Here is a 14,510-nt window from a genome sequence, read left to right as displayed (position 1 = left end):
AATAGTCTGCGAGAGATTACACATAGATTTAGTGGTGAGGAGACATGGGCTTCAGGGCTATTTTAGGATAATCTTAGAGATGGAGTTGTGTCAATGCCAATCTGTTAGCAGATTATTTCTAGAGTGATGGAGAGGGCCTTGAGCTCAATGGGAGTCATGGTCATCACTGAATGACTGTTTGTTGGAGAAATGAGCTCATGATCAGCTAGATACAGTGGGGTCTGAAATTATTGACACCCTTGATAAAAAAAGGAGCAAAAATGACTGTATAATTCAAATAATGACCTACCCTGTATATTGTATGCAAAACAAATTGAGAAATTATATTATTTTATTCTAATACAATTGCTCAAAGGAAGAGATATTTTTAAACAAGTTATCTTTTTTCTCTCTCTCAAAAAGATAGGTGTTGAAATTATTGGCACCCCATGTTTTCAATACTTTGTGCACCCTCCCCTTGCAATGATAAGTGCACTGAGCCGTAATACATTTTAAAAAATGAGATTGGAGAACACTTTGGAAGGGATCTTAGACCATTGCACCATACCGAATATTTCCAGATCATTGATATCCTTCGGTCTGTGCTTATAAACTCACTGCCCTCTTCAATTCAAACCGCAGGTTTTCAATTGGTTTAAGTCCGGAGACTGAGATCAGTGTTTGTATTATTATTTTATACAGTATTTTTTTCTCATCTTTATAAAAGGGTATCAATAATTTCAGAGTTGACTATATGTGATACACTCTAATATAAATCTTGATGGCTGAGCTTTGAGATTCAAGCTGGACAAATGGTTTCTGTTTACCGTATATAAATATGGCAGAAGTGTCAGCACGTGTCTGTGTTCTTATTAGACTAGGCCTTTTGGGGGACTGGTGTCCAGTGACCAACACAGTGACATTCATGAACACAGAGCTCTCAGTGGATCCTGACGCAAGGCCCCAGAGAGCACTCTCCTGTTACCACGTAGAAGACCCTCTGGCCTTTACACTCCAGCCAGAGGGAACACGCTGCACCCAAGAACCATGCAGCTAGCTACATATAGAAACACACTAGCAGGCTGGGATACACACGGCTCAGTTGTAGGTTCTGCCGGCTTCTTGCAACCCAAACATATGCCCCGTTACCTTAGAACAGGGGTGGGCAATTCCAGTCCTCGAGGGCCTGATTGGTGTCACAGTTTTGGCCCAGCCCCAGCTAACACACCTGACTCCATTAATAACCTAATCATGATCGTCAATTTAGAATGCAATTTGATTAATCAGCTGTGTTTGCTAGGGATGGAGAAAAAGTATGACACCAATCAGGCCCTCGAGGACTGGAGTTGCCCACCCCTGCCTTAGAATGTGAGGTCCCAAAAAGATAACGTCAAATACTTTTCTCAAACAGGAGTTGCTTTAGTTTTGAAATCATCATGTGAATGCAGCAGGACTTCCCTCCCTACTCCGTGACTCTACATGATGTGGCATAATGAATCGTGTATTTGGCACAAAAACAGAAAAGGGGGAGATATTGGGGGGCTGTAAAACTCTTCCTCTCCTTATCTCCTTCTCCCTTCTGGAGCAGCAGATGTGGCCCGGCCCGGTAGGAGAGCAGAGGCCTGCCGAGCGACCCATTAGTGATTTATGACATCTGAGAATAGTTTCAGCGAGAAAACTGAAAAAAACATCCCATTTGTTCACTGCTCTTCCTTTATGCTTGTGCTTATTTATTACCTGGCAGTCAGACAAAAAGTAAGCAGCTTTTCAGATTGAGCGAGCATGTGAGCGTCTCCCGCCGGTTTTGTCAAAGTGTGTGATCCCAGACCTGCCCATCCATCACGCCTCTCTCTGTCCGTCAGTCAGTACCCACCTACCAAGCAGCTACGGCATGGCAGGACGCACCGCTCCGCAGTGTGGCTCGGCTGATTGGGTCTGTGTTACGTTACACGGTGATCATCTGATTGAGTCTGGGGTTGACTCATGGAGCACCTATGATGGTGTGTTTGGAGAACACAGACATCTGGATGGTTAAATCTGTTCTAAACACATGGCGATGCTCTGACTGAGTGTGTTTTGATTGAGTGTGTCCACGTGTGTGTGTGTGTGTGTGTGTGTGTGTGTGTGTGTGTGTGTGTGTGTGTGTGTGTGTGTGAATGCATGTGTGTGTGTGACTAACTCGTGGAGAACAGCTGCTGGACCAATTGCGGGCGTGTTTTAAAAACAAGAAGATCGAGTTGTGTGATTACCTCACGGTGCCCATCTGATTGGGAGTTTTAAAAATCACACACACAGGGGCTTCCCGAGTGGCGCAGCGTTCTAATGCACTGCATCGCCGTGCTAGAGGCGTCACTACAGACCCGGGTTTGTTCCTGGGATGTGTCACAACCGGCCGTGATCTGGAGTCCCATAGGGCGGCGCACAATAGGCCCAGCGTCGTCCAGGTTAGGGGAGGGTTTGGCCACAGGGGCTTTTACTTGGCTCATCACACTAGCGACTCCTTGTGGCGGGCCGTGCACCTGCAGGCTGACACCGGTTATCAGTTGAATGGTGTTTCCTCCGACACATTGGTGCGGCAGGCTTCCGGGTTAAGCGGGCGGGTGTTAAGAATCGCGGTTTGGCAGGTCATGTTTCTGAGGATGCATGACTCGACCATCGCCTTTGGGGAGTTGCAGCGATAAGACAAGATCAAAATTGGGGAGAAAGAGGAGGTAAAAACCAACAAAACAATATAAATATAATACGATACAGTCAGGAACGTGTTAACCATCTCTAGAGTATAGTAGGGGAGATCTAAGTCTTTGTGATTGACTGGTGGTGGCCTACTGATTTGAGGCACGGTAGCCGTTCGTGATTAAATCTGTTGTGTTGCCTTTCTGATTGAGTGAGGAGAGCTGATTGAAGTGTGAAGATCCGCAGACTACGGCAGCAGGGTCTGTTTACACAGAGCGCATTTGGTGTGTCTCATGCAACGATGCACTTTTCAAATTCACTTTACTGCGACTACTGAGAAAACTAATCAAAGTATCAAACAGCTAATGCTTTCCCTGCATGTTTGTTTAGCAGGAACGGCTCCTTCAGCTGGTGAATTGACAGATCATATCAGGTATTAAAGTAAATGGGTTGTCCACAGCTTTGCATTAGCCAATGAAAAGCATCCCCTCTGCCTTTGTATTCTCCACAAACAAAGGCTGTTCTTGCATAATCAGAGAGATGAGCAGAAGGATGCCCAGAGAGTCTTCAGAAAGAAAAAAGTCATTAAAATGAAGTGTTGAAATGGGCGAAAGCACTGGCCCGTGACCTGTGGCTGTTAAATGAAAGCCCACCCAGTAAAGGCGGCAGCCAGGGATTACTGGGGTCTTACACAGAGGAAACCAGAAACCAGAAACTGTGACACTCTGTCACAGAGTGTGTGCATGTGTTACGTTGGTGAATTAAATCATGGACAAACTTCAATAACTTTGTTGCCACCAATCACTGGTGCATTCTATCATCAACCCCAAAACCAAACTCCTCTTCCTCCCAAAATAAGTCATAGAAACAAAAAGAAGAACACCAACAGGAACGGGTAAACTGGCTGGATGAATCAGATGGGATTAACGATTGGTGAACACACCCCTGCTTTTAATCACCAACCCAAGTATTCCCTGCTGTACTGTCGGTCTTTGGCTGGTGCACTGTGCAGTGTCCCTACAGGCTGATGCAAAGCAGCACGGCCCGTGGAGATTACGTCCGTAAAAATAGATTATTAAAGCACTGTCAGATTGGTTCCCTCCAGCTCAAAGACAGACCAGTGGCAGCATTGGAGAGGTCAAACTCAGCAGGAGGTGAACATTGTCCATCTACAGTACTACACCAAAGAAAGTATATTTTTCTCCCCTGCCCCCCATTTTCATCCATTTTGCCCTCCTTCCTCAGTCACATTTTTCATATCCCTGCAACCTCAACCCTTCCTTCCCCCTTCTTCTTCACAACAGGCGGGTGCCCTGCTTGTGCTTTGTGAGCCTCCGCATCCTGAATTTTAAATACCCCGAAGAAACCTGAACTGACTGTACCAGTGCACTTGCAGAATTCAAACTACCACAACAGCGGAAGGGCCGAATAAAATCTACCAAAAATAAAGTATCTCTGAAATGACTGTGCTGTGAGAGAAACAACTACATTTACATGTGTCATTTAGAAGACCCTCTTATACCAAGCGACTTTAAGAAGCAATTATGATTAAGTGCCTTGCTCAAGGGCACGTCGGGATATTTTTTACCGAGTCTGCTTGGGGTTTTGAACTAGCGGCCTTTCGGTTACTGGCCCAACGCTAGGCTACCTGCCGCCCCAACTAAAAACTCTACCCATGTTTTCACTGAGTAGAGATTGTCAATTGTAGACAGAGTCAACATAAAAGACAAATGTGATTGTGTCGTACCTTATTAATCCACGTCTCGAAGCCAAGACCATTGTCATCTTGGGTTGTGAGGAACAAATCTGAAAATAGAATGAGAGAAAATATGCTATCAATCACTGGGAGCCATTTCCGTAGCAGAACCGAAGAAAACAAGAGACAAATGGAACCGTCTGAGGCATACAGTGTTTTTCACAGAGGTGTACAATAGAGAACAGAAGCCAACAGTATAGATACAGAAGCTATAGCAACCCTTGACTTTGCAGTAAATAAAAGTTAAGTAGATTTGCTTGTGGAGCCGGAATGGTTGATGGGAGCAGCGTGAGTCCGATTGATCTACACGTACACCCCCTGGAGAGGATGCTAGTCTATCTGAGTGCCAAGCAGAGACGGATCGGGTCCCATTTTTACAGTATGTGGTATGACTCAGCCGGGGATCAAACTCCCAACCTTCCAATCTCAGGGCGGACACTCACACTAACCACAAGGCCACTGAATTAGTTGGTTTCTGACCGTGCAGTGCTGTTCATCAAATTGATTATTCTCTACTGTGTTCAGCTAGTCTGTTTCTCCTGCATTGTACTGTCCAATCACACTTCAGTTCACAGTGTGAGACTAGTAGGCCCAATGGCCAGAGAGAGAGATGGGAGCATGATGAAAAGTAAAGTGTTTTCTTTTCTTACATAATATACAGTACCAGTCAAAAGTTTGGACATACCTACTCATTCAAGGGTTTTTCTTTATTTTTACTACTAAATACATTGTAAAATAATAGTGAAGAGATCAAAACTATGAAATAACACATATGGAATCATGTAGTAACCAAAAAAAAGTGTTAAACAAATCTAAATATATTTTATATTTGAGATTCTTTAAAGTAGCCACCCTTTGCCTTGATGACAGCTTTGCACACTTGGCATTCTCTCAACCAGTTTCATGAGGCAGTCACCTGGAATGCATTGCAATTAACAGGTGTGCCTTGTTAAAAGTACATTTGTGGAATTTATTTCCTTCTTCAAATCAAATCAAAGTTTATTTGTCACGTGCGCCGAACACAACAGGTGTAGTAGACCTTACAGTGAAATGCTTACTTACAGGCTCTAACCAATGGTGCGGGAAAAAAAGGTGTGTGTGTGTGTGTGTGTATGTAGGTAAGTAAAGAAATAAAACAACAGTAAAAAGACATTTGAAAAGAGAGTAGCAAGGCTATATACAGACACCAGTTAGTCAGGCTTATTGAGGTAGTATGTACATGTAGGTATGGTTAAAGGGACTGCATATATGATGAACAGAGAGTAGCAGAAGCGTAAAAAGAGGGGTTGGCGGGTGGTGAGACACAATGCAGATAGCCCGGTTAGCCAATGTGCGGGAGCACTGGTTGGTCGGGCCAATTTAGGTAGTATATACATGAATGTATAGTTAAAGTGACTATGCATATAAGATAAACAGAGAGTAGCAGCAGCGTAAAAGAGGACTTGATGGGGCACACAATGCAAATAGTCCGGGTAACCATTTGGTTACCTGTTCAGGATTCTTATGGCTTGGGGGTAAAAACGGTTGAGAAGCCTTTTTGTCCTAGACTTGGCACTCCGGAACCGCTTGCCATGCGGTAGTAGAGAGAACAGTCTATGACTGGGGTGGCTGGGGTCTTTGACAATTTTTAGGGCCTTCCTCTGACACCGCCTGGTGTAGAGGTCCTGGATGGCATGCAGCTTTGCCCCAGTGATGTACTGGGCCGTACTCACTACCCTCTGAAGTCCCTTGCGGTCGGATGCCGAGGAATTGCCATACCAGGCAGTGATGCAACCGGTCAGGATGCTCTCGATGTTGCAGCTGTAGAACCTTTTGAGGATCTCAGGACCCATGCCAAATCTTTTTAGTTTCCTGAGGGGGAATAGGCTTTGTCGTGCCCTCTTCACGACTGTCTTGGTGTGTTTGGACCAATCTAGTTTGTTGTTGATGTGGACACCAAGGAATTTGAAGCTCTCAACCTGCTCCACTACAGCCCCGTCGATGAGAATTGGGGCATGCTCGGTGCTCCTTTTCCTGTAGTCCACAATCATCTCCTTAGTCTTGGTTACGTTGTGGGATAGGTTGTTACTCTGGCACCACCCGGCCAGGTCTCTGACCTCCTCCCTATAGGCTGTCTCGTCGTTGTCTGTGATCAGGCCTACCACTGTTGTGTCGTCAGCAAACTTAATGATGGTTTTGGAGTCGTGTTTGGCCACGCAGTCATTGAACAGGGAGTACAGGAGGGGACTGAGCATGCACCCCTGGGGAGCTCCAGTGTTGAGGATCAGCGTGGCAGATGTGTTGCTACCTACCCTCACCACCCTGGGGGCGGCCTGTCAGGAAGTCCAGGATCTAGTTGCAGAGGGAGGTGTTTAGTCCCAGGTTCCTTAGCTTGGTGATGAGCTTTGAGGGTACTATGGTGTTGAACGCTGAGCTGTAGTCAATGAACAGCATTCTCACATAGGTGGTCCTTTTGTCCAGGTGGGAAAGGGCAGTGTGGAGTGCAATAGAGATTGCATCATCTGTGGATCTGTTTGGGCGGTATGCAAATAAGAGTGGGTCTAGGGTTTCTGGGATAATGGTGTTGATGTGAGCCATTACCAGCCTTTCAAATCACTTCATGGCTACGGACATGAGTGCTACTGGTCTGTAGTGTTCTTGGGCACAAAGGCAACCTTAATGTGTATTATGGCAAGAACAGCTCAAATAAGCAAAGAGAAATGACAGTCCATCATTACCTTAAGACATGAAGGTCAGTCAATCTGGAAAATTTCAAGAACTTTGAAGGTTTCTTCAAGTGCAGTCACAAAAACCATCAAGCGCTATGATGAAACTGGCTCATGAGGACCACCACAGGAAAGGAAGCCCTAGAGTTACCTATGCTGCAGAGTATACGTTCATTAGCGTTACCAGTCTCAGAAATTCCAGCCCAAATAAATGCTTCACGGAGTTCAAGTAACAGACACATCTCAACATCAACTGTTCAGAGGAGAATGCGTAAATCAGGCCTTCATAGTCGAATTTCTGCAAAGAAACCACTACTAAAGGACAACAACAAGAAGAAGAGACTTGCTTTGGCCAAGAAACACGAGCAATGGACATTAGACCGGTCCAAATGTGAGATTTTTGATTCCAACCGCCGTGTCTTTGTGAGACGCAGAGTAGCTGAACGGATGATCTCCGCACGTGTGGTTCCCACCGTGAAGCATGGAGGAGGTGTGATGGTGCTTTGCTGGTGACACTGTCAGGGATTTATTTAGAATTCAAGGCACACTTAACCAGCATGGCTACCACAGCCTTCTGCAGCGATACGTCATCCCATCTGGTTTGCGCTCAACACGACAATGACCCAACACGCTATTTGACCAAGAAGGAGAGTGATGGAGTGCTGCATCAGATGACCTGGCCTCCACAAATCACCCGACCTCAACCAAATTGAGATGGTTTGGGATGAGTTGGACCACAGAGTGAAGGAAAAGCAGCCAACAAGTGCTCAGCATATGTGGGAACTCCTTCAAGACTGTTGGAAAAGCATTCCAGGTGAAGCTGGTTGAGCAAATGCCAAGAGTGTGCAGAGCTGTCATCAAGACAAAGGGTGGCTACTTTGAAGAATCCGATATGTAAAGCTTATTAAAGAGCAGTGTTACTATCAAGAGCAGTATGCGGGTTTCTTTTTCTCTCTCATTTTAATCCACTTTTACCATGCACCTGCAAAAAAGATCAGATGTGTGAGTGCCTTTAGAACTTTGAATTACTTTGAAGAATCTAAAACGTATAACATATTTTTATTTGTTTAACACTTTTTTGGTTACTACATGATTCCATATGTGTTATTTCAGAGTTTTGATGTCTTCACTATTATTCTACAATCTAAAAAAATAGTAAAAATAAAGAAAAACCCTTGCATGAGTAGGTGTGTCCAAACTGTTGACTGGTACTGTACATATTTCAGTGCTTTTCTTTTGACATCCGCTCCGCAGCAATTATTCTTAATTTCTCTCTCAATTTAATTCTAAATGATGCTGCACTTTTAGAAGCAACCTTCAGTCTGTAGAAAAGCTATGTGTACATTAACTAATGGTAGTGATGAACCCTTTGGCTCTTTGTGGGCTCCCTGTTAAGCTCAGGGCTGGGGGGACTCAGCAACAACACTAAGAAAGAAGGAAAAAGGATAGAACAACTTAGCTGGGATCCCTATCCCTACAGTTATTAATTAATCTATTGTGAGATATCACATGCAAGACAAAATACTAAATTAAAATTCTCAACGCGTCTAACATTATCAGGGTGGCAGGAAAAAAATGCCTGCAGGGTCCAATGTGTCTTCTCCATATAGAAATACATTAGTCATAATAAGTGAAAAGCACTTATATTCTGTGCACTGTAAAAGACAGCATGATAATTTGGATGGTGTCTTCCAATTTCAGTGAGATATTAAACAGATTTTTGGAGTAGAGTGCTGTCCTTTACTCTTTAGTCAATATTCCTATTCCACTCATGCAGTGTCTGCTTCATACCGCCCATGGAAATCCAACATCTAACTGTGATAAGCCTAAGTGTGGCAAAATGGAAGGCACACAAAGAAAATTCCACACAACACATGGGCCTTTAATCTGCCTTCATGCAGGCAGATGCCCTTTTCATGGAAGGGAGCAATAATCTCACCCACAGAGCGGCTGCTTTGATCAATGGTCTCACTGTGGGCAGTAGATACAGCGAGGAGTGGGGTAGAGAGGTTATCCATACAGATAGATAGAGACCTTTGGAGACAGACACTACTATACATTTCATAGTGTGTTGCTGAAGGAACTGCTGAGTTTAGCTGCATTCTCACTTTTCATGAGTCTCTCTCTCACTCCATCTGTGATCTTCAGACGTGTGACCCATGTGGAGTGTGTAGCCTCCTGCAGTCTGCTGATGAGGAGTAAACAGGTTCAATAATCAGGCTATAAAGGAAGCTCTCCCCAACTAGCAGTGGGTGTCTATCTGCCTGTCTGATTAGAGGGGGCATGGACGAGGCAGGGGAGCTCTCCACATCACTGAGAAATCCTGTAAACACTTACAGTCCCCACGGGCCACTCCTCCTACTCCTCTCCATCCTCCTCCTCTCCCTGGTTCACAATAACGGACATACCTCAGTGGCTCTATAAAAGACCTCAGCCCAGTAAAATAAAAACGGCTGTATAAACTTCTTCCGTCACTTGGTTTTACACAGTTGTACGCATACTACACTTTTTACAATGGCACCACTATTTGAGTAAGATGGATATCAGGAAAACCCAGTAGTAGTCGATATAACACAATATAAATGGGATGTGCTCCCACCCATCCAGGACATCTACTAGAAACAGTGCCGGAGTAAGGCCCGCAGCATTTTCAAAAACCCCACACACCCCAGCCATAAGCTGTTCATTCCCTTATCGTGGGGAAGACAGTATCGGAGCATGAGGTCAGAACAGTTTCTATCTACAAGACATCACACTGCCTAACACTTCAACTGGTCTGCCCACCTGCTCTGATGCTCCACATCTTAGCGCGCAGACACACACACACACACACACACACACACCACAACTACCGCTATCAGACTCTTACTATGATTGCTAAATACTGCACAATTGAAAATACTTGCCCTCCAAAATACTTGCCTCTCCCCAAGTGTAAATATTGGACTATAAATTGTGCCTTCCTGTATTATACTTATGCTAAAATGTTTATTTTATTCTACTGAGCCATTTACTTCATGTTCCTATTCTTATCTTTTACTATTCGTTATTGTTGTTGTTTATTTGTCGAGAAGGAACATGCAAGTAAGCATTTCATTAGACGGTGTGTACCATGTGTATCCCGTACATACAACTAATAAAACAAAAATGTGGTTGTGGCAAGAACGCCAGTGGAACACAAATTGTAGATAATATCAAGACAGGATTTGATGAATTCCATTACGCATGGATAAGTACTGATGAACATAAAATACATGTCATGGTAAAATATTCCAAAGTATTTATATCAAAGTGACAGGATTTGGAACTTGTGCTCATCTTCTTTCTGTGTTATGACAGGGTTAATTAAAAGTCAGTGAAGACGGCAGTAGTTACTGTCCACCTCTACACAGTGATAATAAGAGTGAACTATGTAGCTTTTCTTCACCTTTTTCATGCCGTATATTAAAAATAGGCCTATCCTATTCATTAGAAGTCTCTATAAACAGACAGGTTGCCTCCCTTATTGTATCAAATTTCCTGTCGACACGTCTGTACGGACACAACGTCAGTTTGGCATAGAGGAACTACGACACTGCCGACGTCACGGCCTTATCCACTTGTTGCTCACATCCCCCAGACACAAAATAGTAGTTAGCAAGATGGAAATAACGGAGGTTACTTTTAATGAGTGCATTTCTCAAGTGGATAGTTTGTGTCAACTACCTTCACTAAAACCACTGCTTTATACCGGCAAACGGTATCGAATCGCAACATTCCGGCATGCCTCGTGATTTGTCTGTCTGAGGAGGACCCTCCCCAGATTTCCCCCCTCTTCGAAGTTACCAAGAGAGTCCGTCATTCATCCCAGACCCTAATCACTGCTGTTGCCTAGGGTCTGGGTTCCCGAGAATAATTCATTAGGGAAAGCCATTCATCATGACCTTAAAATACAAAACTAATTACAAAAAGGTGCATAAACTTGCAGGTTGATATACAGTACTGGCAAATGCATAATTCAGGTATGAGTAAAGGCTCTGGGCTCTAAGTGATATGTCATGTCACAGTCTAGTTGCAGGATTGCAACCACAAAGCTAATTAAAGAAACAGTCTTAATTATTAAAAGGTGTCCTAAGTAGAAATCGCTCCGGCATTTCCTAGTTGCTAAAAATCTAATAGTATTGCTAAATTCAGTTTGTCACAAAACAAGCAAGTATAGTGTAAAGAATCATTGTACCATTTTCCATAACCAAAAATATTTTATCTGGTTTACAAAACCGAAAGTAATAGATGCAAAAACAAAACTTAAGAACGGGAAGCATAGAAATAGCGCACATAAAACAGATCTACTGCTTCTTAATACCTGTGTTCAATGAGAATGAAAGATCTCTAACTTACATTTCTACGTGAAATCGGTCGGGTCGCCAAAAAAGTGACATATTGCAGCTTTAAAATAGAGAACAGATTGTTTAACTACACCAAGACTAACAAGCTGTGGCATTGGAGTAAAAATCAGATGCATCTGTGGATGAAAACCTACAAAGCAGAAAATCATAACAAAGCAATTTCAAACATCTTAATTCCAAAGTGCTCATCTTTAAATCAGTTGATTGTTTCTCCCACCTCCTCTCTTGGATTAGGGGTGATTATGTTTTATTCAGTTAATATTCTCCTCCTAAGAATAGAAAAATCGAAGAAAACACACAAGACCATGAATATATTTACAGATGAGGTAGGCTAATTGTTACTTGCAGGATAACCATAGTCGATTTGAGCCAGCCATTACAGATCCGATGACTGGGTATCTGCTTACCTCCTTATCATGGAGCCTGATGTAGCCCATTCAATCAGCTCAAATCAAGTGTCCTTTCAGTCTTACTGCCTCCTTAATTGAATAATCAGGAGTGTCACTGATAATAATATGGAGTGACATAAAAAAAAGAAGTGATTATTGATCATGTTCCAGAGCCCCAGATGAAATTAGATTCAAATTATAGAGAAATTATTTATATAGTCTTGATTAACAGTGTTAATTTCACATTCTCATTTTAGACCACTTGTACATGTGGACCAATCCAGCATTTCACACAGCGCCTTTTCTTCATTGGCTGCCGGAGGTTTCCCAGCATGCACTGCGAAAGCCTCTGCTCTATTCTGTGGTTGTTTGTGTGTTTTTCAAGCCCGGCTTGGCATACTACCTCTCCATTATGGCATGCATATTTCAAAGAACTCCACGATTAAAATATTAACGAGCACATTTTAGATTATACCTTTAGGGGAAACATGCCATAAAAAGTTGTTGTTCTATTCATGCCCCGACAGACTTCACACATACAGGTCTACATAGAAACTGCAATGCAGCAGCTAAACATGACATGTTATGGGAATTACTTGATTGATTAGTGTCTATGGAACTGACAATTAATCATGAAATGACTATGCAAACAGTTTGGAGAAAGGCGCAAAGCATGATCCCAAATGTAGTTACAAAACATAAATTTACAAAAAAAAACGTGTATCTATCCATCTGGCTTGCTGTGTTACACAGATGATCTATCTAATACAGATTACAATGAGAAACGTTAAAAAAAGCAGAGGAAGAGAGCTCATGTTTGAGAAGTGGAAACATTATCCCGCAGCTTTGTTAGAAATATTCAATTAAGTCTAGTGAGAGTGTTTAATCGAGAGCACTGTGTGGAGTGCCATCCCCCACATCCATACTCTCAGTGTTAGGAATACCTGGCCCTATGATGGGTTTGCAAACTCTTCCTCGTGCTCTGCTTTGGAGCAGATTTTTCCTGAGGCATCATGAACACATGTTGGTAGACAGGGAGACCCACAGAAAGGGAGTGGGGTCCTCTAGGGAAGAGGAGACAACTCTGGAGAAATCCCTCGTCTTCTCCAATACTCTATATACACTGACCTTCCCTGTTGCCCATCTTTCTGAGTGGAAGAAGGAGACACAAAGTGACAAGTTATTTTCTCTGATACAGAAAGCTGGCGTACGTTACAGCAACTACGGCAGACAAACAGCATGAGAAGAGTGGGCTGTAGACGGTCTTGAGAAGGAGAGTGGGAGATTCTAAAGCAAAGCAAATCAATGTTGTTGGCTTCTACATGTTGGGTATGCAGATGACTCCGGAAAGAATCTCCAGATCCAATCTAGAAGGAATATAGCTTCTATCTAAAATCGATCCTCAATTTGACTTATTTTCAATGAAAACACTAGGCCTATGTGTGTAGTTTGAGAGGGATGCTTTGGAGTTATTCATAGCCACGCAATTTAAGGCATCTGCTGACAGTTTGACTTGGACTTTATTATAGCTCTCAATTCCATTATACAGAACGGGAGCAGGGATACAGCTCCATAATATCCCTTCATCACATTACCTTGTGAATAAACAGAGCCACCGTTCTGATCTCTACCCAGGTGGAAGTGGGGCTTTGACACAGTGCATAATAGAGGGGGGGGGGGGGGGGGGCATTCTCTCCCTCCCCAACCACTTGCATCTAGCTCTCTTTCTCTCACACTTCTTTTCTGCCTGACATCCTTTCATTATTGCTGGGTAAATCCTAGACGGGGACCTTCAGCTAAGAATTGAGGATTACAGGTAAGGATAGTTCAATAGCTTGAGCTGCAAGACAGAAGCAAACATGCAAATAGTCTCGCTGTGAGCCGAGGTGGCTGTTATTGGGTTTTTATGTCAGTCGCAGACCGTCTGCCACTGCAGTTTGCAGCCTTTGGTAAGATAGAGCTGCAAGAGTATGGTAGCATGGGAACATTTCTTGCTAAACACTAATCAATGCAATTCCAGATGAACCTCATGGTAAATGACCCCAGAGCATTCAGAGTATTGCCGTTTCTGATTGAGGAGAATCTTCTCTGCAAACTAATTCTCTGAATCCATCAATGGATGTTACACCCCAGAGTTGAAAACAATGCACATGTTCATACTCAAAGTTAAAGACTATTAGTGCTGTAATTAACCATATATATATATATATATAAATACAGTTGAAGTCGGAAGTTTACATACACTTAAGTAGGAGTCATTAAAACTCATTTTTCAACCACTCCACAAATTTCTTGTTAACAAACTATAGTTTTGGCAAGTCGGTTAGGACATCTACTTTGTGCATGACACAATACATTTTTCTAACAATTGTTTACAGACAGATTTTTCACTTATAATTCACTGTATCACAATTCCAGTGGTTCAGAAGTTTACATACACTAAGTTGACTGTGCCTTTAAACAGCTTGGAAAATTCCAGAAAATTATGCCATGGCTTTAGAAGCTTTTGTTAGGCTAATTGCCATCATTTGAGTCAATTGGAGGTGTACCTGTGGATGTATTTCAAGGCCTACCTTCAAACTCAGTGCCTCTTTGCTTGACTTCATGGGGAAATCAAAAGAAA

General features: G+C 43.0%; 1 protein-coding gene across 1 annotated transcript in view; it reads right to left on the bottom strand.

Moving 5' to 3' along the window:
• LOC139576211 (T-cell immunomodulatory protein-like) overlaps positions 1–14,510 on the bottom strand; it is a 123,021-nt gene that overhangs the window by 93,152 nt on the left and 15,359 nt on the right. The window contains exon 7 of the mRNA XM_071401993.1: positions 4,400–4,458. Coding sequence (XP_071258094.1) covers positions 4,400–4,458 — 59 coding nt within the window. The remainder of the gene's footprint in view (positions 1–4,399; positions 4,459–14,510) is intronic.

The sequence above is a fragment of the Salvelinus alpinus genome, chromosome 5 (genome assembly GCF_045679555.1).
Source record: "Salvelinus alpinus chromosome 5, SLU_Salpinus.1, whole genome shotgun sequence".
In the NCBI taxonomy this organism is placed as follows: Eukaryota; Metazoa; Chordata; class Actinopteri; order Salmoniformes; family Salmonidae; genus Salvelinus; species Salvelinus alpinus.
Note: the sequence above shows the minus strand (reverse complement) of the source record. Positions and strands in the feature narration are given on the sequence as shown.